The sequence below is a fragment of the Cervus canadensis genome, chromosome 18, assembly GCF_019320065.1.
Source record: "Cervus canadensis isolate Bull #8, Minnesota chromosome 18, ASM1932006v1, whole genome shotgun sequence".
Classification (NCBI taxonomy): Eukaryota; Metazoa; Chordata; class Mammalia; order Artiodactyla; family Cervidae; genus Cervus; species Cervus canadensis.
The window spans coordinates 50,527,649-50,553,856 of record NC_057403.1 but is presented as its reverse complement, the minus strand read 5'-3'; the positions used below and the strand labels follow the sequence as shown (position 1 = coordinate 50,553,856).

Here is a 26,208-nt window from a genome sequence, read left to right as displayed (position 1 = left end):
ATGGCCATCCTCTGGGGTGGTGGTCTTCGGGACCTGTCCACCTCTTCTGCCCACCCCCTCTTCAGCCCCTTCTTCCTGGTCCCTACAGACCCAGAAGCACTGACCTGTACTGGGAGGTCCTAGCCTGTGACACAGGAGCCCAATTTCATTTTCCATTAGATACGATCTTTGGTTTCTGTCAATAAGCATGTCTCGTAAAGGTGGATGAGGTTTGTGACTTGCTGCCTCTTTAAAGATTGAAAAATAGACTACCATGAACTTTCTCTTCTGTCCTTGTCAAGCTTTCATCAATCAGCTGAAACTTTCGGTGGACTGTCTCCTGTAGGTAGCTAACCCAGCATTTCTCTGGGACTTGGATGCTTAGTGAATTCTCTGAAAGAAGTGTGCTGTAATAGCCATCAAGAAAAAGGTCACATGGGCCCTCAGTTACCATCCCCCCTCATGAAGTTTTGGTAAAGCTAGGCATTAAGTCAGTGTTTAAGGTAATGGTAAAGAAAGCAACAACCAAGTACTTCCCCAGCAGTCCAGTGGTTGAGACTCCAGGATTTCATTGCAGGGGACACAGGTTTGAGCCAAAAGAAAAAAAATTCAACAACCAAATTAAACTTTACTTGGGGAGGATGAACAATATTAGGACATGAGCTGGAATACTTCCCACTCTGTTACTTGGGGAAAGCCAACTTGAGTAAACTTTCTGATCTCAACTTCTTCATAACTGCTTGGAAGCCCCCTTTCTTCAAGTGGGAAAAATGGAAAAAAACATGTTAAGTGAAGTTATTTTTAGGAGGCTATTATTAAAACTTCCTGATAGGCAAAGGTTTTGGTTTTTGTTTAATTAAGGCAAGAACATCAGGTAGCACATGCGCTGACCATTCCCTGAGACAAAGCTCTTTCCTTCCATGCAGTGTGGTCGTGGTCAGTTTCAGCGGCATTTGTCCACCTGATGCCTCCAGGACAGGCCCCGCAGAACACTGACTGCTCCCAAAGTGATGCTTGGCTGCATCCTCACTTGAGACCTGCCCGCCCAGCGGACATCTGCAGGGGAAACGGACATACTTTTCTCTTCGCACAGGCTCTCCACCCTGAAAGCCCCAGGCAGGCGGAGGGTGGATGCAGGGCTTCCACAGGGCTGTGCCTCCTTTCACCTCCAGCCTTCTCTGTTCTTATATGAATCCACACACTGCCCTACTTTTCCATGTTTGTTTGTTTTTTTGTCAGTTTTGATGCTAAAATTTTCACAAGACCCGTTCTTCACGCCCGGGTGCCTCATGTGACCTGTCCACCAGGTCACATTGCATCTGCAGCCCTCCCTCCTTTTCTGCCTGTAGTTCTGCGGCCCCGCTGCCACCCCCCAGACACCGGCCACCTGTTGCCGCCCACCGCTATCTGGAGGCAAGACCTTTCCAGTCTACCTCCTTGGTGGTCCTGTGTCATGACCTCCGTTCTTCACCTCTTTACCTCCAGCTCAGCAGCTGGAGTTAGGGTGAAGTTTAGGGGCCCCCTTTCCTCCCCCATATACTGGGGTGAGAGTGGCACGTGCCAGGGGACAGGGGAGGACTAATGAGGGAATGTTAGTGTGAGGCCCATGTCCACGCTGGGCCCAAGGATCTGTGCACGCAGCAGACACATGTACACACGCATGGACACATAGACATGTGGACACGTGGTGCTGTCGCTGCCACTGCTGCTGTTTTTCTGTGCTGCTGGCACCATGTGTGTAAGTGGGGCTGTCCGTTCCCGTGGGAGGCACCCTTTCTCCTGGCCCAGGGTGTCCCCTCCCAGAAGCTAAAGTGGGACCCCCGGTGTTCCGGGCAGCCCTGCATGTCCTGTGGGCTCTGGGCCCTCATGCTGGACTTGCTGGGCCTCACTGGCAGGTAGCCTCCTAAGTGACCGGGTTTGCCTGTATCTTTTAAATGGCCTTCCTCACAGTGGGGTGTGCAGTGATGTGGGGAGAGCTTGGGATGGCTGCAGAGCTGGGATGCTGCCCCTGGAAGACAGCACACATCCTGAACAGAGCAGCCAGGCTTTCCCATGTGGCTCTCGTCTCCTACTTCTTAGCCCTCTCTGAAGCTGCTGGTGCCACTCACCCTGGCTGTCCCCCAGCTCACCACTGCAGGCCCTTTGCTCCTGTGAGGGTCACCCAGGAAGACGTGGTGTGGGGCTGCAGTGGCTCTACCTTGTCATCGAGGGAGATGGGGGCTTGCTTTGCAGCCTGCAGCCCGCTGTCACATTCACACCTCTGATGGGGAGGCAGGGCGATGCACCCGTCATGCAGACAAGGAAACAGGTTCAGGAAGGCTGAGCAACCATGCAGTCACCAGCGGGGAGACGTGGGGGCAGGGCTGGGGAGTGGGATTGGCTGGCTTGCACCCACCCGCTGCCTGACCTTGGGAAGTTATTCAGGCCTCTGGGTGCTTCAGTTTCAGTCTCTGTGGAATGGGGCTTTGCTAGCAGCTGCCCCAGAGGTCATGTGGGTGTCTGTGGAGTCTTGGGACATGCTGGCCCCGGGCGCATGCCCCGTGAGCACCTCACCCAGGCATCAAGGAGGCTGTGCTGAGCCTAGGGTACCTGTGCACATCACTGCCTCAGCTCCACCAGGAATGTTCAGTGAGAGAACACCCACAGGGGTGTTCAGTGAGTGCCAAGTTCGTGGGTGTCCACTCGAGCATTTTCCCCGGGGATTGGAGAATGCAAGCAAGTGGAGTGGTTTAAAAAATCAGGGCTACCGAGGGAGCAAGTTACACAAACTTACTGCTTAATACAAATTTACCCTTGTAAAGCCATGATAATCCCTTGGCCTTAAGGTCATCTGAGTAACAACTGAACCTCTGTCTGGACCCCAAGACATAGCTGTCTTGGGTCTCCCTGGGGCTTGACTCGCTTCCTGGGCCTTGCTGCTGGGTAGGAAACCACACCCATGGTGATGTGTGAGTTTATGGCAGAAACAAGCTGGAGGAGGAAGGACACACCGCTAACACAGGGCGCCTTTGACCCCTGTGCTGAACAAACAGCTTCCGGGTTTGGAGCACGTGTCTCCTCTTAGCTTCAGGCGGCATCATGCTTTCACCAGCTCCTCTCTCGAGTGAAGAAGTGAGGAGTGGAGAGGGGAGTCCAGGGCTCCTTCCTGTGCTGACCCCAAGCCCAGAGGGTCTCTGGGAGGACGTCCTCGGCCTGAGCCATCATCAGTGGACAATCACCCCCCCGCATCCTAGCAGGGCACTGTATCCACGTCCCCCTGTTCTTTGCGGTCAGGGAGGCAGGATGCCAGGGTCCTTACTCACCACAGTGCTCCTCACCCCCAGCCCTGCAGGAGGGGGAGAGGCCGCTCAGCACCCCATCCCACCACCCCCTGCTGGGCACGGGGAGGCACTGCCCCGGGGAGTCCAGACTGCGGAGTCCTCACAGAGCTCTTCCACAAACGAAACCCGTTTCCTGTACCATGACAGGGTCATCTCAAAGGAAACGCCCTCACTTCTTGACTTCTTGTCTTTTGTTGTTTCCCAGAAGAAACCGAAACAACTTTCCACCCCAGCACATATTGGGGAGGGTGTCCTTTTGGGTGTGGGTGGTGAGGACGCCAGGGAAACCAGGTGGCTGCGTCTAGCTCCCACCTCACCGTGCATCAGTAGAGCCTTGCATCTGTCTCGGTCTCCCTGCTCTTCCCCAGGGAGCAGTTGGTTTGTAAATAAGTATGAGCTAGTGTGCAGGATGCCAGGTGAGCAGCTTGTTATGTCAAGCTTATGTCAAAGTTATGTCGACTCCAGGTGTTCCGGGGGCTCGGGAGGGTGCACCTGGAGTCTGGCTGTGCCGGGTGGGGCTCCCAGCTCCACCATTCCTTAGCTGTGTGGTCTTGGTAAACCCTGTCTGTCTCTAAGCGGCAGCTGCCTCATCTGTGCAGAGCGAGCCGTGGCCCTGAACTTTGCAACAAAACACTGGGCACAGGACCACTGCGGGGCTCCTTGCTCTGCACAGCCCAAAGGTTCCCCAAGCCCATGCGACTTTAAATACAGTTGGGTTGGTGAAAACTCACCTCCACACCATGCTGGGTTTGTAAAGAGTTCTGAAGGGTTGGCCGCCCCCTGCCCCTTTATAGCAAGGTAACTCGGGGCGCCGGCCCCTCCATTTCTCCCACTTTCCACGGTCTCTGTCCTTCACAGCTACGGACTTTTTACTGAACCCTCAATACAGGCCAAGGTATATGCCCAGGTGCTCACTATTCCATCAACGCCACTGATGGTGGGAGTGCAGTGTTTTAATGGGAAAGTGTTTTCATGGCTCAGCCCTACGCAAACTCCCTTCATCCCTGGCAATCTTCCTGTCTCTTGATGGCATTTGGAAAATATTTGCAGAGTTAGCAGGTTCACTCAGTGGAGAATGTCATAGTTTGTGTTTTTATCCACCTCAATTAAGGCAGCTGAAATTCATACCCTCCCACAGCTCTCTCTGTGTGCTTTATTCAAGCAAGGCTGTGGAAGGAGGTGGGTTTCCTGTCTTTGCAGGCTGGCCTCTTGGAAGGCTGGAGGGTGACTCAGGCAGTGACTGGAGCATGGATTCTGGGGTCCCCCAGCCTGGCCGCAGGCAGCACCACCACTTACTAGCTGTGATACCTTGGGGCACATAAGCTCATCCCCTAGAGCCTCTGTTTCCTTATCTGTGAAAGGGTACCAGGACCATCGACCTCCCTACACTGGCTGTGCAAGTGCTTGTAAACATGCCAGCTCAGTGCCATGTTTAACAATAAAAGGCCCACAGCCAAATTCAGTACCTGGGCACTCTGTGTGTCTGGCTGAGGTGCTTGCTGACAGTCGGGAGAAATCCCCAGTGCCAGAGGTGCAGCCAGATGGCAACTCACCCGCATGGCTGCTGGGAACCCTGGAGCAGAGCCTGCCCTCCCCACTGCACCCGGCTTTCTCATCTGACTCTGGTTTGGGAGTGCATGGCTCCCCACGGCACCCAAGTTTCTCATCTGACTCTGAGTTGGGGGTGTGTGGTTTCCTACTGCACCCGGGTTTCCCATCTGACTGAGCTGGGGGTATGCCGCTTCCCACTGCAAAGCCTTTCCTCGGGTCTGGCTGACCTGAGCTGCCCCCTTGACCCTTCCTCTCACCTTTCACTCTTGCCCCCTGCCTGCTTCCCCAGGGGGTGGGATGGGCTTTGAGGTCCTGTAGGCTGCTCCTGTCTGAGTGGTCACTTCGGGGCATGACCGCTGTGCAGGGTGGGACCGTCTGCGCCAGGGCAGGGCCACATAGCTCGCCTGGCGTCAGGCACAGAGCTGGGTCTCATCAGTGTCTATCCAGCGACTGATGGCTCGCTGGTTTCTGGTGGAGATCTTGGGAGATGGGCTGCGTGTTCCTGGGGGGTAGGTGGGGGGCCGGCCCAGGGGATGCTGAAGCTTGTCTTGACTGCTGCCTCTCTTCTCTTGCAGAGCCCACAACAATGGTGTCACCAGCCAGCTCGGAAGCCCAGGTACTTTATTATTTTTTTTTAATTTTATTTATTTATTTTTCCAGGTACTTTAAAAACAAAATTTAAATGTACTTGATCCAAAGTGAACAGTTAGGCCTGTTGCATGCTGTAAATTAGAAGGACATACAGTTGTGCTTCTAGAAGGACCAGTAGATAGTGAAGCCTGGCATGCTGTCGTCCATGGGGTCACAGAGAGCTGGATGTGACTGGGCGGCTGAACAACGGCAGTTGTACAGTTGCTTCTCTGAGGCAGAATGTGGATAAGTGCTCAGTGGCTTAGTGGAAGGGCTTGTGGGGAGATGATGCCTGAAAACAGGCAGGGCGGGAAAGCCCATACACACAGTGGGGTGGGGTGGCCTCAGGGGGTCTGAAACGTGGGGTCTCCCCTGTGACCCCCAGGCTCCTGGAGGTGCCTCCCACTGACCAGAGGGAAGAGGGGGCAAAGGTGATGTGGTCTCCCTGGTCAGAGCGTTGGGCAGGTGTGGGGCTGGGGGACAAACAGGAAAAGCAGCCCATCCCCCGTGTCCCTGAGCTCCCCCCGGTACCTCATCCTTAGGACCTTTATCTGTGTCTCCTGTCCCATCCGCCTGCCCCCAGGTGGTTTGTCCTGAATTTGACGTTTATTCCACTGCTTTATAAAAAATGGTTTTGTGTAAATATGTATTTATATGTTAAACACAGTGTTATAGAAAGGGAGTGGGCACAGTTGTTGGTCTGCTGTGAAAGTGAAAGTCACTCAGTCATGTCCAGTTCTTTGCGACCCGATGGACTGTAGCCCACCAGACTCCTCTGTCCATGGGATTTCCCAGGCAAGAATACTGGAGTGGGTTGCCATGCCCCGCTCCAGGGGATCTTCCTGACCCAGGGATTGAACCGGGTCTCCTGCATTGCAGGCAGATTCTTTACTGTCTGAGCCACAAGGGAAACCCATTGGTCTGTCACGGAGGATTTTTACAAACAATAATAAAACCATCCCAAAGTTTCTTAATTGTATCAGTGTTAAAGTACACCCTCTGGCCAGGCAGATGCCCTGCTGTTTACACAACACGAGTTCCCAGGGGTTGCTCTGCGTCCTGGAACCTGAGTAAGAAAAAGCCTAGCCCTGTTTTCAGGACGCGTCCATCTCACTGCTGTGTGCAGTTCCTGCTGCCAGGCTGCCCTGCCCCACAGCCCCAAGTGAATTTGTGTTCCCCACCCCTGTTCCACTTGTGTTCCCTACTGTCATCAGTCTTGAAAACACTTACAAAGAACCTTGTATATAGGCTCGGGAATCGACGTGGGGGCCCCAGGAAGTCGGTCAGGGCAGCCTCCTGGCCTGTGTGCTGACATTCTCACTCTGGCCCTTCAGTGGCTCGGGCTGGTCCCGGGTCCTCCGATGCCTGGTGCCCACACTGCCAGGGGCAGGGGGGCTCAGGGTTCTGCCTAGACTTTTCCCTGGGGGGAAGCCAGTGTCTCTCCAGTGTCTGGGGCCGGGGCCGCTCTCAAGAGGCTTGCAGTAGAGTTAACTGATGTGAGGCCAGCACAGGCCAGAGACCAGAACCAGGGTAGGCAGGCCCAGCAGGGGCGCTCTGTGCTGCACTGGAGCCAGGAAGCTTTGGTGCTGGGCCTTCTGCCTGCCCGGCCCGAGGGGTAGAGTGGTCTCCTTCAGAGAGAGAGGGTCACCCTGGGGTCAGCGGGGGCTGTGGGGCAAAGCTGGGGTGAGGTGGAGTTCACTCTGCTTTTTTGTAAAAATGATTTTATTTATTTATTTTTGGCTGTGCTGGGTCTTTATTGACGTGTGGGCTTTTCTCTGGTTGTGGAGAACAGGAGCTACTCTTTGCTGTGGTTCATGGGCTTCTCATTGCGGTGACTTCTCTTGTTGTGGAGCCTGGGCTCGAAAGCACAAGCTCAGTAGCTGTGCCACTCAGGCTTAGCTGCTCTGCAGCACATGGGATCTGCCCAGACCAGGGATCGAACCTGCCACGTCGCCTGCATTGGCAGGCGGATTCTTCACCCCTGAGCCACCAGGGTAGCTCCATCTCTGTCTTCTTCCTGCATCTACCTCTGGGCCAAGAAAGGATCAGTGAGAACTTGTGTGAAGTGAGGTCCTTGCCCGCCCAGCAGTCCCAAGGGGCTGCCCCAGGGACTCCACCGGCCAGAGCAGACCCTTCACTCACCTTTCAGGCCTGGTTGACCATCAAGCCTTTGACTCCTGATTCTGGGGTGTGACTTGTAGCCCAACTGGCCCTCCTCCTGAGGCAGAGATAAGGTGCCTCCAGGCTGGGAGTGTTATTGACTTTCATTGGAACTTCGCTCCCACGGGGCCCCACCCTCCCCAGGCGTCCCCGAGCCAGGCAGACCCCGCTAAACTTCCCTTCAGACTCAGGGCATCTCGGGAGGCGCTTCTGTGGACAGAGAAGGCCTGTTCTTGTGCCCTGCCCTCTGCCCAGCGCTGACTGTCTCACTTCTCTTCAGCTCTGCTCTGACCCCTTCCCTTGGAGTCTGGGGGTGACGTCACAGGAAACGCCACTCTGGTCACAGGGGAAACCAGAGGGGCCCAGAGGCCGGGTGGCCTGCACATGCCTGGTGAGGGTGTGGCTCCACCCAGGGCACGAGGTTGGGGCACAGGCTGCAGGCTGACCCCACCGCCAGGCTCGCACGGCCCCCCTGCCTGAGGCAGGCAGGTGACTGGTGTTTGCCCCACCTGTGAGGGTCTTGAGACTAGTGGCAAGGTTGAGTGGCAAAGAGCTGTTGTCATTTTGGTGTGTGTGTATCTCTTGTACTGAGTTGTGAAAGGAAACCATTAACGCCCTTTCAAACACATAGTGCTGTCAGCACTGGAAGCAGCTTCCTCATTCTTTGTGCCACTGGCTGTCATCGAACCACTTCCCCCAGCACCTCCCTCGAGCAGACCCAAGGCTGTGGGGCACAGACATTACAGAACCCAGAACCCGGATCTGAAATGCTAATGGTGGTCCCTGAAGGCTCAATTCCCTAGGGGCTAAGTAACACCAAAAGCAGAGTTAAGAGGTCTGAAGTGCAGGACTCATCTCGAATGTGCTAATCCGCTTTTTAAAACCTTGTTGTGGAGAAAGAATTTTGAACTTATGCAAAGCCAGCAGAATAGCTGGTGGCCCCACACGAGGCTCCAACAGCAAAGGACTGACTCACCTATTCCCTGCAGCGCCCCCCACCTACCTGCTGGTGACCCCCACCCCCTCTCCCTACACAGGTACAGTTATCTTTTAGGTTTTTCTCTTTCAGGTTAAATTCACATACATTGAAATTTACCTGCAGCTGAAAATACTTGAGGGGGTCTCACTTTTTGTGAGTTCCAGCGTCAAGCTTTGTATGTGTCATAAAACATACTGTCATTGCACATGAAAAGCTAATGCTTCCTTAGGTTGCCTCTCTGTCTTTTTCTAAACACTTTTGTTGGGGGTAAACTGTACATCTGGTGAGCTCTGACTGGTGTGTAAGCAATACCACACACACCTTTCCCAACATGCTTCCCCTGACCCCCAACCCCTGGGAGCCAGGGGCCTGCCCTCTGGGCTGTGGACTGCTTCTGTCTTGTCTAGAGCTCCAGAGTCCTGGCTCTGGGTGGTGCTAGGGGTTCAGGGCTGTGCACGGCTGACTAGTATCCCTTGGATCACTGCCCCACTCCGGACCTGACCTTTGTGGATTCCCCTACAGGGATTTCCGGTTTTCCTCTCTCTTGGTGAAACCCCCCAGAGGAGCTGCAGTCCAGCAGTAAAGAATGTCTTGATTATAAGAACCTGCCACGCAGTTTTCCTCGGTGGCTGTGCTGCTGGGGAGCACCGTGTTTCCTGGTGGGGGCGGTGATGCACCCCTCAGAGGACAGCTGCTGTCCCATTTCACCAGTAGAACCCACACGATGGTGACCTCCTGCAGCGGCTAGGACGCAGCCCACCCCCATCCCACCCCCACCCCTGCCCTATGTGCCCGCCCTGCCCTGGCCTAACACCAGGGCTCTGTCCCGCAGGTGGTGCAGTCGCTGGGCTTCGCCATCTACCGCGCGCTGGACTGGGGGCTGGCCGAGCACGAGGAGCGCGAGCTCAGCCCGCAGCTGGAGCGGCTCATCGACCTCATGGCCAACAGCGACTGCGATGACGACGGCGGTGGCGGGACGGCCGACGAAGGATACGGGGGTCCCGAGGAGGAGGAGGAGGCAGAGGGCGGCCCCCGCACCGTGCGCACCTTCGCGCAGGCTATGCGCCTGTGCGCCGCGCGCCTGACCGAGCCCCGGGGCGCACAGACCCACTACCAGGCCGTGTGCCGCGCGCTCTTCGTGGAGACGCTGGAACTGCGCGCCTTCCTCGCCAGGGTCCGAGAGGCCAAGGAGGTGAGCCGAGGGAGCGGCCCAGGCCGGAGGACCAGGAATCTGCCCCGAGTCGAGGGTGGTGGGTGGGGCCGGCCTTTCGAGGGGTGGGGTCCCGGAGGCGCCTCCGCGCGCAGAGGTGGGGCAGGTGGGCAGAGCCCCGCCCTGTCCCCGCCTAGTTCCTTCTGTCCCTCCGTCTGTCCACAGTGGGTGTCCACTCTGTGCCAGACGGTCCTGAACACTTTGTAGGATTTAGCTTAATCCTCAGTGTCCTGCTTACCTGGCTTTGCACAGGCGGGACCAGAGGCTCAGAAATTCACAAACTGGTGCCTTTACCCATGACCTCACTCGTGTTGTCTCTAAGTCAGTCCTTAGCTTCCCTGGTCCTCATGTTTACATCTGCAAAAGGGACTGTGTCTCCAGGTCTCCTGCCCCAGAGCTGGTTCCTTCTGAAAACAGGGAGCAGAGGTGCCAACATGTTGGAGCTTTGGGGAGGTGGGCAGTTCAGTGAGGGGTCACTCGTCCAAGTGTTTGTCCCTGGGTGACAGTCCGACATTCCTCTCCACCCCCAACCACCACCGTCCCCCCCCCCCCCCCCCCCCCCCCCCCCCCCCCCCCCCCCCCCCCCCACCGCCGTGGTTTTCACCCATTTCCCAGTTGAGCAGCTGGAGGTGCTAAGAGGTCGTGTTCTCACCCCAGGTCACAGCTAGTATGGAGCAGAAGGGCCTGACCGGCTCCCGGCTGGCATTCTCCCCACAGCTGTTCTGCCGCTTCATGGTCTCAAAGTCAGGAGGTGACAGTCTTTGCTCAACTCTCACAGCCTCTCCCTTGGAGGGAACTGAGGTGTTTCGTTGAAATGGGGTTCACAGCCCACAGGGACCCCTGCCTTCCACCAACATTTCACAGATGAGGAGAAAAAATGGAGACTTTGGAGAGGTCAGGAGGTACTTTTGGAATTAACCAATGCTGGTCCCTGATTTTACCCTGACCCTTTGTTGGCGTGTGTCTCCTTCCTGCCCAGCTTCCCTGGGCCTGGGCCTGAGCAGACTCTCAGGGTTGGGATCTCAGGGGCCTGGGATCCAGAGCAGGACAGGGCAGATGCTGCTTGGGTCACTTGGCCTCGTCTGCAGCCCACTAGTAGCCCAAAGTGTGTGGTCCCTCTGCCCACCTGCTGCCCCCCAGCCTTGTCCCCTGTCTTCCCTCCCACTCCTGCTCAGCATCTCAGAGATGTCCTGCCAGTGCTTTAATTGTGGCTTCCCCTAATGCTTGTCTGTTTTTCCTTTTGTTTTGATTGGACTCTAGAGGATGGGTGGGGACTGTGTCTGAAACTTACGCCCCACTAGGGAGATGTCCGTTCTGGTTTTTCCGAGTCGGCCTTCAGAGCATTGTCTTCTTGGAGCCGCTGCTCTTGCTGTAGCAGCCTCTTTAGGTCCACTGCCGAGTGGATCCTCCCTGGAAGACAAGTTCCTCTTATTCTTGAGGACCCTCCTGTTTCCTGACTCTTCAGGGTCACTGTATGGTTCCTCTTTGGGGAAAGATTTCTTCCTCTTGGGAGGAACTCCATAGCCAGCTGTCTCTTCAAGGTCACCACTAACCGGCTCCTCCTTGGAAAGCATTTCTTTTCCTTGAGTTTGAGAAGGAGACAGATGGGTCTTCCATTCCATCCTCCCGAGGAGCCTCTTGGGCTTCTGTTTTTTCTTCTTTGGGGTCTGTTACTTGTCTCCTCGCGCTCCTGTGTGGCACTAAGGATCCTAATGATTTTCAGTTGCCTGGCTGTTGCTGAGGTCAGTTCCTTGGCCAGGCAATAAAAGCTCTTTCTTTAGGTGTAAACAGCTCTAGACTTCAAGCAGTTGACCCAGGAGAAGTCAGGGGACTGGAGGAGGCAGTGAGAAGCAGGCTACTGGCAGTGTGTGGCTGGGCTGGCATTGGGAGCAGAAACAGCCTGCTCAGGGGCAGTAGAGCTGCTCCAGAAAGGACAGGAGACCCACCTTCATGCCCTTTGTCCACAGAGACGCAGGTCACACCCAGCTCTATTTTTAGAACCACACACCTTGTGCTTCTCAGAGACTTGGCTGAGTTTTCTAGAGCGTCCCAGGGCAGTTTGGCAAGTGGCTTGGGAGGGAAGCCGGGGTGACCGGTTCTGTTTGACCTGGGGGATGGGGTGGCAGAGGCTGTGTGCTAAAGGCAGATGCTCCTCCAGGGTGGAGGGCCAGTGAGAGCAGAATCCCCGTTGCTACCAAGATCCAGGGCAATGAACCTAGCAGCCTCTTCACAAATTCTCAGTAGAAAACAGCTCCCTGAGCATTCCCAACATCCTTCCAGGGCCCTCACCTTGCTGGTGGCATTTTTCCTAGTTCGTGAAATACATCTCTGTGACTTTGGAGCCTGCTGAGTGACTCGCCCTCTTGCCCATCCATCCACCCATCCAACTATCCACTTACTGATTCATTTATTCACTCAACCAATGCTTAAGACCTAGCATGTGTCATACAGTGCTGGGAGCCAGATTTAAAACAACTCCAAAGCTGAAAACGTGGTTCTGACCTCATGGAGCCAACCATTCAGAAAACAATCAAAGAAGCAGAGGACTGTAGATTCCAGATGGGATGACATGCACAGAAGTGGCTGTGGTGTTCCACGAGGGTGGATGTGCCCTGTGAGTGGCAGTCTGGAGCCCTTCCCAGATGCAGGAGGGCCTCACGCCTGCATCATGGAGGAACGGGGCCCCATGAAGGAGTGTGGGTCAGTGTGAGGAGGCCGTGGGTTCTGCTGCAGCCAGGGGTTGCTGCAAGGGTCGTGCTTCCTCCGGCCCTTGCACGGGAGAAGCGGCCACCGATAGCCAGCAGAACACGAATGTTTCCATGTGGTTCTAAGGCTGATGGCTTGGGCCCCTCAGATACCTTTCTGTGCCCCAAAGCCTTGTCCAAAATGGTACAGAAGCGTCCCCGGGGGGCAGACCAGCAGGGTGCACAGCCCTACCACCCCTGTTCTCCCGTTTCTCCCGGACTGAACAGATGCTGCAGAGGTTCCGGGAAGATGAACCGCAGGCAGAAAAGCCCCTTATGGAGCTGGATAGCCTGAGGCGCACAGACTGGGTAAGACACGTGCCTGCCACCCCCCACTGCACCCCCACCAGGGCACAGATGGGGCACAGGCCAGGAGCCCCGCCCAGGGCTAAGGGCCATTTCCGTCTTCTCGGGGGCCTAGGCCCGACTTTGGGTCCAGCTCATGCGGGAGCTCCGCCATGGGGTGAAGCTAAAGAAGGTGCAGGAGCAGGAGTTCAACCCCCTGCCCACAGAGTTCCAGCTCACCCCCTTCGAGATGCTCATGCAGGACATCCGCGCCAGGAACTACAAACTGCGCAAGGTCATGGTGAGCCGGTCAAGGTCATGGCGGGCCGGATTAAAGAGGATACATGTTCAGGCCCCTCTGCCTGCTGGAGCCCCTGCTTGATACGCTGGTCACTGAACCAGGGATTCCAGTGGGAACGGGCAATGTGGCCTCGAGTCATACACCTCATGGTCCTTTCAGGGACACAGTGTGACATTGGCAGGGAGAAGGGGACCAGGGGCAGGAGCTGAGGCTGCGGGATTGTCCCACTTAACACTCATAGGGCCTCGTGGTGTGCCAGCATCGCTCTGAGAATCTAAACGTGTGAGTTAATCTCACCCTTACAAGGACCCTGTGAGGTAAAGCCACTGTGAGGTAAAGCGTTTCAACATAAAGAATCTGAGATGCAGGGAAAGCTGGTGGTCAGGTCTTGAAGGCCACAGTCACACAGCCACTGAGAGGGAGGCTGGGTGAACCCCTCTCATGGCTGCAGCCCGAGCAGATGGTCCCTTAGCCTTGCTGCCCTCCTTCTCTCCCGCAGGTTGATGGGGACATCCCTCCCAGAGTGAAGAAAGATGCCCACGAACTCATCCTGGACTTCATCCGCTCCCGGCCTCCACTGAAGCAGGTACCAGCCCCTCGGGGCATCCGGAAGGTTGGTTCTGGGATGCCGCCTGCCAGAGCATGCAGAGCCTCCAGGGAGCTGGCCCCCCACCTGGTGCTGCCACACCCCCTGCAGGTCTCAGAGAGAAGGCTTCGCCCCTTACCCCAGAAGCAGAGAACTCTGCACGAGAAGATCCTGGAGGAGATCAAGCAGGAACGCAGGCTGCGCCCTGTGGAGGGCAGGCGCTGGGACGGCCAGGGCGAGCGGGGTGAGCACAGGACACCTCTCTCCTGCGCCTCGTCTCCCCCCGCACTGTCCTGTCCATCCTGCCTCACCTCCTGCCTCCCCCAGGGTTCGGCTCTCTGCCCTGCATCCTCAATGCCTGCTCTGGGGACGTCAAGTCCACTTCCTGCATCAACCTGTCCATCACGGATGTTGGGAGCAGCGCCCAGCGCCCAAGGCCCCGAGTTCTGCTCAAGGCGCCTACTTTGGCTGAGATGGAAGAGATGAACACCTCTGAGGTCAGAGCCCACAGGTTCCTGAAGAGACTGATGAGGAGGAGGAGGTGGGGGAGGGGAGGAGGGCGAGGGGTGGGGAGGAAAGGGAGAGGCGGTGGGGGGGGGAGAGGGGAGGGGGAGGAAGGGAGGAAAGGAGGTTCTGGGGAACTGAATACAGCCAGGGTGCCGCATCCAGCTGTGGGCCCTCTGCTCAGGGTCCTGTCTGCACCCTGCTGTGAAGCTGTGTCCTACTGTGGGGCTGGGTCTGCCCGGGGGACACCCTCTCCCATTTGGTCATTCACAAGGGTGACTGAGACTGTGGCCTTGAGCCACTGTTGCCTCAGCACATAAAAGGATGAAATGGAGAGCCACGTCCTCCTGGGCTGGGCAGCCCCACTTGGGGGTGCAAAGCCTACAGGTCCCAGCGTGACTCCCCTCCCTGGCCGCACTGCCCTCTGACCCTGGAGACCGGGGTGGGGGCTGTCTCCACGTGACCCCACGTGACCCCAGGCCTGTCACCTCCAGGACTTTCCGGGGACCTCCGGCCAGGGGCTGGCTTCTGAGGCATGCGTCTCCCCTGGCCTGGGTAGTGCATAGCGGTCCACTTATGCACCCCACGCCATGGTCCAGGGACAGGCAGGAGGCACTGGGGCAGAGCAGTCACTGTGATGCTGGACTGGACTGTCACAGGAGGGTGGACAGGGTGTTGCTGGGCTGCTGTGTCCACAGGAGGAAGAGTCACCGTGCGGAGAGGGGACGCTGAAGCGAGACCGCTCTTTCTCGGAGCACGACCTGGCGCAGCTCCGGAGTGAGGTGACCTCTGGGCTGCAGCCGGCCCCTCAGCCCTCTGGAGGCCTGGAGTTGCCCCGGCCGCGAGCAGGCAGCATGCAGTCCTGGAGGCCCAGCCCCCTAGAGCCGGGTATGTGCCACCTCCCTCCCTGGATGTCTTCCTGCAAGTCGCGCTGCTCCAGAGGGAGCTTGCGCTGCAGAAGAGACATTTATCACCTCAGGCAGCCACGCCCCACCTTTTAAAACTCTGCTAAAGTAGTAATCTGTATCCAGTGTAAAACTTGAGAAAAATCCCCACAATTCTTTTACCTAGAGATAATTAACTTTGCCGTATTGGTCTGTAGAAAGACAGCTGGACCAATGGATGGATTGACAGACCGTTCTAATCTTTCTCTTTCCCGTCAGTGGAAACGGGCCCAGAGAGCATGCACACCACTCTGGACCAGACTAGTCCCCTGGGGTTTGTCACAGCCCCATCCTTTCCTGTCGGTCAGCTGGCCACTCTCGGTTAGCTGGTCCCACAGTGCTGAGGCCTGGGGTTGCCATCCCGCGCACTGCCTCTTCGTGCCTAGCACAGCCCTGCGACGCCAGAGCCGCTGCGGGTTGTCCTGACAGCTCCTGTCTCTTCCACCAGGTTCCCTCCCTGTCAGTGTCCAGTCCCAGCCTGACCCCAGCTCCCTACCACGCCGTGACGTGGGCTCAGTCGAGGACAGGCAGGGGGCCTCCGCGGCCCCGGACAACAGTCACCTGTGGCTGGTGAGTGACAGAAGCGCTGTGGTGCAGGGTGGCCGGGGTGGAGGGCAGCGAGAGGGGACGGGGAATGCCCCTGTAGGGCTCAGGATTGGGGACCCTCCCAGTGGATGTCTGGGGAGGTTGGTCTTTGCTGCCGCCTCCTGGGCCTTCTGGGCACTGCAGCCCAGGCCAGAGAAGGACCTTGCTAAGGGCACAGCCTAGTCCCACCTCTCAGGGTCAGGGCACATGAGAAGGCAGCGTGGTGACACCAGACAGCACTTTCTCCGATCCCAACTCTGGCTCCGAGCCCTTCCCTATCTGTGTTGCAGTTCCTTCACCTGTGAATTTTGTCTGACTCATAATCGTGAAGAGCTAACAATTACTGACATCTTGAGGATCCCACTTGGACCTAAGCCGAATGGAGTGCCTGTAGGGCCACAGGGCACCTTGCTGGCATGGGGAGGGAGGTCCAGAGGGTGGCTGTCATTATTGCTTCATTGAGGTTTTACCGAGAGACCCAAGTGAGAACAGATGTTCAAAGGCTTTGAAAAGTCAAGGTTATGTTACTGTAATACTCCCCAACTGAAGGGCGTGCTCTACCCTCTGAGTCCTGTATTAGATATCTGGCCACATAGAAAATCACCCCTCAGGCAGCAACTACAACAGCACACAGTTACCATCTCATCGTCTCTCTGGGTCCAGAGCCTGGAAGTGGCCTCCGCAGGGGCCTGCAGTGGCAGGGCTGTGTCTCACTTGGAGACTTGACCTGGGCTGGAGGACCTGTTCCTAGGAAACTCCTCCCCCGTCTGTGCCCGGGGCCCCGGCTCGTCCCAGGTGAAGCACCCTCATGAGGTGGCTCCCCTGAGTGAGCCATCTGAGAAGCAGAAGGAAGCCAGTGTCTTTATGACCCATTCTCGAGCCTGACACTGTCAGTTCCACCTTATCCATTCCGTACAAGTCAGTCACTAAGTCCTACTTAGGGAACTACATCTTATTTATTTATTTGGCTGTGTGGGGTCTTGGTTGCTGCCCTCAGGATCCTCCTTGCATTACGCAGAATCTTTCCTTGCTGCCCGTGGCCTCTCTAGTCATGGGGCAGGCTCCAGAGCACAGTAGTGGGCCCAGTAGTCGTGATGTGAGGGCTTAGTTGCGCTGTGGCTTGTCCCTTTTTTTAAAAGATGGATTCTTTATTAACGATGTTATTATTTTTTATTATTTTATTTATTTTTGGCTATACTGGGTCTTTGTTGCTGCATGCCAGCTATTTCTAGTTGCAGTGAGCAGAGGCTACTCTCCATTGTGGTGTAAGGGCTTCTCACTGCAGTGGCTTCCCATGCTACAGAGCACAGGCTGTAGGTGCATGGGCTTCAGTAGTTGCAGAGTGCAGGCTCATTAGTTGCAGCACACGAGTATAATGGCTGTGTGGCATGTGGGATCTTCCTGGACCCAGCATCAAACCCTTGTTCCCTGCATTGGCAGGTGGATTCTTATCCTCTGGGCCACCAGGGAAATCCCAGGACCACCTCTTGAAGGGAGGGATGTCAAGCAATCAGGGGACATGTGTTTAATAGCAGGTCTCGTAAGTCTTTCTCCAGCTCAGATCTCGAGAGCTTTCCAAGAGGCTTGGCTATCAAACCCCTGAACTGCCGTGACCTTGCCTCAACCCAGTCTGCTGAGCACCCAACTTGAGATCATTGGCAATGTGTACAGTGAGTGTAACATCTGTAAGGTTAGAAGGGGATTGTTCACACATAAATAGCGCCACCAGGCTACAGGAAACACTAATCAGGAGCCAGGAGACCTGGATGCTTCAGGTGAGAGGAGAGAACGAAAGGTTCCAGACTCACCCAGTGCCAGACAGTAGCAGCTGACCAACAAGTATAATAGGAGAAAATCTGACCACAAACACCATCCAACTCCCACCAGCCTCTGGTGCCTCCCATGCCACCTCGTCTTGGTAGCTGACATTTTGATTCTGGTGCCAGACGCTGCATCTTCTTAGTGGAGCTGAAATACCGTACTTCATAGAAGAGGAAGTGACCCTTTGAGAAGTCAAATTCTGTGATAGGAACACAGGACTGTTCTCCTGGGGGCATAACAGGGTATACTCACCATGACAGCCCAAAGGGCCAGGCGGTTATGATGAGGTGGACAGGTGCATCCAACTGACCAACAGACCCAGAGTGGCAGTGGATGGTTAGCACCGGGAGGGAGGAGGGGGTATGGTGGTGGTGGCATTCCAGGAGGCTGGGGGCAGGAGCGGGTATGGTGGTGGGGGGTTCCAGGAGGCTGGGGGCAGGAGGGGCTATGGTGGTGGGAGGTTCCAGGAGGAGGGAGGTGGGGGGCCGAAGGGCACTGTGGTGGGGGTTCCAGGAGGGAGGCAGTGGGCCTGGGGACTCTGGGTGACTTTGATTGTCCTGGGGTGTTTTCAGGTGAGCAACAATGTTGAAAGCAGATGGCTCAGGTCTGGGTAGCATCGTGAACAAAGGTGGGATGTGCTTATGGGGTTGTGTGAGCAATGAGGTCATCAAGGGGCTGGCTGCCAGTTTGAGTTGTTGGGGCCAGGTCAGAGAGCTGCCTGTAGGAGTGTCCTAGGAGCAGTACAGCTTCTGTACTTCCCCATGGGCATTCTGGGGAGCTTGCCTGGACTGAGGCCAGGAAGATGCCAAGTCCTCAGGGAAGTGGGGTACTTGTGGAGATGCCCTGAGAGCCTGAGACCAATGCTTCAGGTCTCCTGCCTCAGGAGTTCAGTCACCCTGTGGAAAGCCTGGCTCTGACAGTGGAAGAAGTGATGGATGTGCGCCGTGTGCTGGTGAAGGCAGAGATGGAGAAATTCCTGCAGAACAAGGAGCTCTTCAGCAGCCTGAAGAAGGGGAAGGTGAGGAGCTGGGTGGGGGGTAGGTTCGGGCAGGACTGGGCCTGGAGAGTTTGGGATAACACTGGGCTCCAACCAGTCTTTCCTCACAGATTTGCTGCTGCTGCCGAACCAAGTTCCCACTATTCTCATGGCCGCCCACCTGTCTCTTTTGCAAGAGGTGAGCCTTCTGTACGCACCTTGGCTGTGAATTCACGTGGGAAGGAGGTAGGAAGCCTCTCGGTTTCTGTCCAGTAGAGCTTCCTGTGATTCGGGGCATGTTCCATGAGGCACTGTGACCAGTGCAACCAAGGAACAAAATTTTTACTTTAACAACTGAGGGGCCCCCAGTTTCAGCCAAGATTGGGTAACAGGAAGCAGAATAGGCGTTTTCCACAGGAAATGGCCAAAAAAAAAAAAAAAGCATGCAAAGACATGAAACATTGGTTCTCAAGAAGCAATCACGTATGAAGCAAGTGCCAGGAAGCAGACAGGGTAAGTTCTGTCCTACGACTGCCTCAGCTCTGGACTCAAGCCTGTTCAGCTCCTGCAGTGGAGGAGGTACAGCTGAGAACAGGGGCACCCAGGCAGCTAGAGTTCACAGCACAGATACCCAGAGGGGAGAGGGTTCTCCAGGAAGCAGGTCTCAGAGACCTGCACAAGATCCCCCTTGCATATTCAGTTCTGATCAGCACTTACATGAAGGAAATTACCAAGGGTGTGGAAACCTGGCCCACTGCCTATTTTAGAAATAAAGTTTATTAGAACACAGTCACACCCACTTGTTTATTATTCATTTAGCCACATCTAAAATGTTGACTATCTGAGCTTTTAGAGGAAAAGTTTACTGACCCTGTCCTACAGATTTAAAGGAGCAGTGCCAGGGATAGTGTCTGTTCCCATCAACCAAGGTGGCAAGTTGTGACTCATGGGCTGCTGAGTGAATCACAGAAAGGTCTTGCCTCACTACCAGGAATAAGTGCCCCTAGACTTGAGTGCTGCTCCAGAACTAACAAATCACAAAGTCAGACCAGAAAAGACCAAACTATTCCCAAGTATCTTAATTGCTTCCTAGAATAAAACTCAAGTCTATGTGTCTATGTATATACGCTCAGTCGTGTCTGACTCTTTGTGACCCCATGGACTATACATGGAATTCTCCAGGCCAGAATCCTGGAGTGGGTAGCCTTTCCCTTCTCCAGGGGATCTTCCCAATCCAGGGTTCGAACCCAGGTCTCCTGCATTGCAGGTGGATTCTTTATCAGCTGAGCCACAAGGGAAGCCCAAGAATACTGGAGTGGGTAGCCTATCCCTTCTCCAGCAGATCTTCCCGACCCAGGAATTGAACTGGGGTCTCCTGCATTGCAGGTAGATTCTCTACCAACTGAGCTATCAGAGAAGCCCATAAAACTCAAGAATAGGAGTAAAAAAATACCCAGCATCCAGCCAGATAAAACACCTGTCATCCAATTGCAGATTATCAGGCATATCATAAAGCAGGAAAGCATGACCCATGGTGAGAAAAACCAATCAAATCATGGTGAACTGACCCAGATTATAGGATTAGCAGATAAGGACATTAAAATTTGAACTGCATTTTATACCTTGAAAAAGTTAAAGACATGGAAGATACAAAGAAGTGACAAATCAACTGTCTAGACATGAAATGTATGAGATGAAAAAAATTACACTGGATGATATATAGCAGATTAGACATTCAGAGTAATGTGCAGAAGAAAAGATTAGTTAACTTGAAGACAAAGCAGTAGAAACTATCCAAAATAAAACACACAGAAAAAAATAATTAAAAATGAAAATGGCATTGGCAAGCTGTGGGGTAACATTAAGAAGCCTAATACAGCTGTAAAGAAAGTCCCTAAAGATGTGGGGGCAGAAAAAGTATTTGAAGAAATAATGGCTAAAAAGGTTTTCCAAATTTGATGGAAAGTATAATAAACCCACAAGAAACTCAGTGAACCTGAAGCACAAGAAACATGAATAAAATCACACCAAAACACACAATCAAATTGATCAATGATAAAACCAATGATAAACAAAAATTGCTAAAGACAAAATTTTTCTCTGTCAAAAAGACAGAAATTCCTAACATCAGTCAGCAAATGAAAGACATGTTATGTACAGAGAAAGATAAAGACGATTGCAGATTTCTCATTGAAATACTACAAACAGGATGTCAGTGGAACAACATCTTTAAAGTACTGAAAGAAGAAAAAAGTGGTCAATCTAGAATTCTGTACAAGAACATTTGTGTCAAAAACAAAGGCAAAAGTAAAGACACTTTGAGAAATACGAAAGTCACCAGCAGACCCATACTGGAACAGATGGTAAACGAGGCCTGCTGCATAAAATTAAAATGATGCCAGATGGAGATCTGAATGTACACAAAGGAATAAGAGCACTAGGAACAGTAGCTACTAAGATGTAACTCTCCTAACATAAAAGATTCTCTTCTTATGCCTCTTTAAAAGGTAAAGCAGTGCTTCCCTGATGATTTACTGGTAAGGGATCTGCCTGCCAATGCAGTAGACATGGGTTTGATCCCTGATCTGGGAGGATCCCACCTGCCACACAGCAACTAAGCCCATGTGCCACAACTATTGAGCCTGCACTCTAGAGCCTGGGAGCTGCAACTACTGAGGCCCAGCACCCTAGAGCCTGGGCTCCGCAAGAACAGAAGCAGCTGCAACGAAAAGCCTGTGCACCGAAAGCAGAGTGAGCCCCCACTCTCTGCACTAGAGAAAAGCCCATGCAGCAATGAAGACCCAGCACAGCCAAAAGTAAATAAATGAGAAAAAAAACAAACGGTAAGCCAATATCTAGCAGCCAGCAAGGTAAAATTCAGTCTGCCATCCAAACAAAGTCTATTAGGAATGCGAAAAAATAATTTAAAAAATGTATTTTGGAGCTTCTAACAGATGTATAAGTTAAAATATCCTAACAATATCATCAAGACTGAAGGTGAGGATCAGAAATATGCTGTTATAAGTTTTTTATACTGTACATTAGATGGTAAAATATTACTTGAAGGAAAACTGTGATAAGTTAAAGATGATTTAAAGATGATCCTGTGAGCCCAAACACAACCACTGGATTAGCCTGTAAGTCAAAAAGAATATACTGGGTTGGCCAAAAAGTTCATTTGGGTCTTTCCAAACAAACTTTTTGGCCAACCCAATAAAATGGAATCATAAAAAAATACTCAATACAGAAAGCAGAAAAAGGAAAAAAGAACAAACATGACAAAAAGAAAACAAATCCCAAGATGATAGACTTAAACCCAACTGTATCAACAACTACATTAAACATAAATGGCTTAAACAATCCAATTAAAAGACAGAGTTTCCCATATTGATTAAAGAAAGCAAGACAATCTGCTGTCTATAAGTCATGTATTTTATTTTTTATTTTTTGGCTGTGCCATGCAGCTTGTGGGATCTTAGTTCCCCTACCAGGGATCAAAGGCACACCCTCTGCCTTGGAAGTGTGAAGTCTTAACCTCTGGGCCACCAGGGAATTCCCATGACCTGTAGCTTAAATAAAAGACACAAATTGGTTGGAAGGAAAAGGATGGAGAAAGATACCCCATGCCGATAGTAGTCTAAGGAAAGCCTGAGTTGATATGTTAATACCATACAAAGTAGACTATGGAGCAAAGAATATTACTAGAGTTAAAGGAGTTCATTTCATGGTGATAAAGGTAGGAAATAATTCTGAACACTTTCTGTACCTATCAAGAGATTCAAGACACATGGAACAAAACATTGACAGAACGGCAAGGAAAAATAGCTAAATCCATGGTTATAATTAGAGAAATGAAAAACTAAGGGTATAGGAGATTTGAATGACACCATCACCAAATTGATCTATGTGATGTTTACAGAAACTAGTCCTTACAGTGGGATGTACATTCTTGTCAAGTGCACATGAAACATCACCAACATGACTGTATTCTGGGTCATAAAACAGGTCTCAGAAATGTGGAAGGATTCATATCATACAGAGTATGTTCCCTGACCACAGTGAAATAAAATCAAATGAATACAGAGGTTTGTTGATGGCAGATTAAGTATGGGACATCCCTCTAAGAGTATATGGTCTCTTGTCTTAAAAAATGAATTAAAAAAAAAATGAATTTGGACAGTTTGCACTGATGTGGAGAAGAACCCTGGTGTATCTTTATAGGATAGTACACAGGATACCCCATTCCATGTATTTTACGCTTATTTTAAATGTTTTATTCATTTATGTTTAGATCTGGAGCATGGAAAGTGTGCTAGTAGGGAGCATCTCCAGAATGGGCTATATAGGAGAGGACTCATGACTAAATTAAAATTCTCTCTAGTGTTTGAATTTTTACAACAAAAAGGCATGTACTTTTGAAATCACATATGGATGGGAAATAAATGTTACTCACTGCTTACAGCTGGGCATGTCACCAGACGGCCCTCTGGCTGTGGCAGTGCTCATGTGTGGGTAAAGTCAGGCACCCTCCACTGCAGATCTATGCTCCCCAGAAAGAGCCTGGAAGGAAGGAGTATTTTGGGTGTGGAGCTAAGTAAAGAGAAAAGCAAGATTTGGGAGTAAAATGAGAGTAAAACACTGATGTGGCCAGGGGGCAAGCAGAAGGCGGCAACAGTCTGGCTTGGCCTGCATGCTAGACCCCTCGAGCTGACCCTACTAACCCTCTTCTTTCCTCTCCAGAGCCGTCTGCAACTCCTGTAGCATAAAGGTGAGGACCACCTGGGGTCAGAGCGAGGCCCCGTGTCCTGAGCGTCCTGCAGTCTGGCTGGGTTGTCCAGGAAAGAGGTGGGGGGTTGACAGAGGCTCTGCTATCTTGAGTCTGATGACCCCCCTCACTAGTCACTTCTTTCATCTTCTCCTTCCAGGAAGAACCCACTCCTACACTGCCCAAGACTGCAGTGTAAAGACCCTGTGGTTGGTTCTTTTTTTTTTTTTTAATATTGTTTTAGTAGGCCAGTGCCAAGAAACCCTTCTCTAAACTCTCCTTCCAATAGCACAATCCTCGAATGCTTTTGGAAGGGCTCGTTTTATATACAGCAGCTGGTGGTGTCTGTGTACACCTGGGGTGCAATTTGGGTGGCACTCCTTTACCCCTCCTTTATCCCAGAGATAGTCATCTGTTTGAGGGGTTTTTACCACCACAATTTTCAAACCCTTGCCTTTTATGACCCCTCTTCAATGTTAAGTGATGGTTACATACAGGCCACTGGGCTACACCTGGCATGTTAAAAAGGCGCACTTTGTTCTACAAAGCAAGGGAACCATGCCTTCAGACACCAGGTGTGAAGGGGCGTCCAGTGAGCATGTGGGAGCAAGTGACCTCAGGCAGGGTCCTCTGCTGGCCGGGCAGGTGGCCTTTTGGGGGGAGCAGGGTGCCTGGAGTGTCTCTCTCTATTGCAGATGAAGATGCCTTCTAAGAAGTTTGCTCACATCCCCGTCTACACACTGGGCTTTGAGAGTCCTCAGAGGGTGTCAACTGCCAAAACCACGCCAACACAGAGAAGAGACGCGTTCCAGTGCGTGCCGCCCTTGGTGACGTTCCTGGTGGGCCGAGAGCTGCGTGGGGGTTTCTTCGCTGGGGAAGGCGGGGGGCACTGAGTAGTCAGAGCCTAGAGTCCCGGTTCTTCCCGAGGAAGGGCTTTTGTGGGGTGGACTTTGCTCTGCCTGGCGTGGGTGTGGGGGACGCAGAGGCTCGGGCAGGGCTCCCTGACGGCCCTGTCCTGCCTCAGATCCCTGCAAGGGCTGCAGTGGCGGAGCGTGGAGGAAGAGTTCCCGCACATGTACACCCACGGCTGTGTCATGAAGGATGTGTGCACTGACTGCACTGGCTTTGTGGCGGATGTGGTACACTCCAGCCGCAGGAGTGTGGATGCCCTCAACACCACGCCACGTCGTGCCCGCCAGACCCAGTCCCTGTATGTCCCGAACACCTGGACACTCGACCTCAAGTGATGACCCGTAGCCCCCGGGCTGCCTGGCAAACGCTTCTCAAGGTGCCCCCAGACGGCCATGCCTCCAGGGAGGAGCTGGGCTAGGCCTGGACCCAGGCTGATGAGTCTCCATCCTGGGACAAGAACCCCCATCCTCCTGATGTGCATGTACATATATACATACGTTTATATAATATATACACACAGCCTATATATTTATATTCACGTCCCCTGGCCCCCAGAGCTCACTCCAGGACCCTCCCTGGGGAGACTGTTCCTCTCAGGATTCCTTGGGCGGGGTGGGGGGGTGGGAGCAGGTCTTCTCACTGAGACAAGGAGGGGCGGTGGGTGTAAGCAGAGCGCACTCAGAGGTGCCGGGGTGGTGCTGGTTCAGGGGCCCTGGTGATGCTGGAGGTCCTGGTACGGGAAGGCACTCCACAGACTGTACCCATGGCCACTCCTGGCCTAATAAAGGTGGTCTCACAGTCTCCGGTGTGGGGTGTGAACTGAGTTCTCCAGTTGCAGCGGTGGGCCTGTGCTCGGAGGGCGGAGGCTGGGCTCTGAGGGGCGGGGGCTGTCATGACACGAGGGTGCTCAGGCTCACTCTACGACCTGGCCATCTTGGTCTTACGGCCAGCAGGGCTGCGTGTGTGACAGCGGCTCAGCCTGCTTTCTGTCACCTGCCAGCCTGGGGGACCCTTCAGCCTCGTCCCCCAGATCTCTACTGCTGTTCTCTAGGCAGAGGGTTCGCTCAGGGCCTGCAGAGCTGGGGGGAATGTGCGAGTGGGCACCCAGGTGCTCTGCAGTGGGCTTCTGTGGTCACCCCATCTTACAGATGAGGAAGCTGAGGCTCAAAGAGGTGAGGGAACTGACCAAGATGGCACAGCCAGGCCTGCTGGATGCCAGGCTCTAAGGCCTGAGGAGGCCCCAAGGGACAGAACGTGCAGCAGACGGGCCTTCGGGTGAAATGCTTTCTTTCCTCAGCTGGGATCCAGGGACACTGAGCGACACAGAGAGAGCAGCCAGTAACAACATCCAGGCTTGTTCTAAGCACTTCTTGTGCAGGGAGTATTATTCCCATTTTCAAGTGAGAAAACTGGCACAGAGAGGGTAAGGAATTGCGCCCAGTCACACAGCCAGCAAGGAGAAAGCACCTCCAAGGGTGATAACATCCCCAAGGGCACATAATCCTGCAGATGAGGAAGCAGCCAGGGAACACATGCAGGTCCATGCTCCCAATAGGCAGAGACTTGGGTTCTAATCCTCACAGGGATACTGTGAAATGAAAGCCACCATGGGACAGCTGGGCTAAGCCAGGAGGGCCCACATGGTTCCAAGGTGAGGTCAGGAGGGAGGGTCTAGGGTTCCCAGTGCTCCTACAGCCTGGCTGCTGTGGGTTTGCCTCCTGCTGAACCCAGGGGAAGAAAGCTGTAGTGTCCACCCAGCAAACCCACCCCACCTCCGCTCACCTAATGTACCTCCTGACAGAGGGAGGGTGCTCGCTCTAGAATTGTTCACAACCAAGCTTCCAGCTCAGGCCAGGCCTTTGGGAATACTGGGAAAGAATCAGGTCCAGAGTTGCCTGTTCAGGGAGGGCACCCCTCACAGTTCCTGTGCAGTCGACTAAGGGACAGCAGAGCAGG

At 53.7% G+C, this 26,208-nt stretch overlaps 1 protein-coding gene across 5 annotated transcripts in view; it reads left to right on the top strand.

Moving 5' to 3' along the window:
- Positions 1-25,053, top strand: part of SPIRE2 (spire type actin nucleation factor 2) — a 34,103-nt gene extending 9,050 nt beyond the window's left edge. For 2 of the 5 annotated variants that reach the window (XM_043435550.1, XM_043435547.1), the window contains exons 2-15: positions 5,426-5,466; positions 9,452-9,811; positions 12,802-12,882; positions 12,995-13,159; positions 13,659-13,745; positions 13,857-13,989; positions 14,073-14,242; positions 14,948-15,137; positions 15,642-15,763; positions 18,483-18,617; positions 18,707-18,774; positions 23,316-23,343; positions 24,036-24,151; positions 24,365-25,053. In XM_043435550.1, the coding sequence (XP_043291485.1) occupies positions 5,437-5,466; positions 9,452-9,811; positions 12,802-12,882; positions 12,995-13,159; positions 13,659-13,745; positions 13,857-13,989; positions 14,073-14,242; positions 14,948-15,137; positions 15,642-15,763; positions 18,483-18,617; positions 18,707-18,774; positions 23,316-23,343; positions 24,036-24,151; positions 24,365-24,587 (1,908 nt within the window). In that variant the 5' untranslated portion in view covers positions 5,426-5,436 and the 3' untranslated portion in view covers positions 24,588-25,053. Of the gene's footprint in view, positions 1-1,074; positions 1,096-5,425; positions 5,467-9,451; positions 9,812-12,801; positions 12,883-12,994; positions 13,160-13,658; positions 13,746-13,856; positions 13,990-14,072; positions 14,243-14,947; positions 15,138-15,641; positions 15,764-18,482; positions 18,618-18,706; positions 18,775-23,315; positions 23,344-24,035; positions 24,168-24,364 lie in introns of those variants that run through there. The other 3 variants (XM_043435549.1, XM_043435548.1, XM_043435551.1) reach the window with 3 other exon arrangements.
- The last annotated feature ends 1,155 nt before the right edge of the window (positions 25,054-26,208 follow it).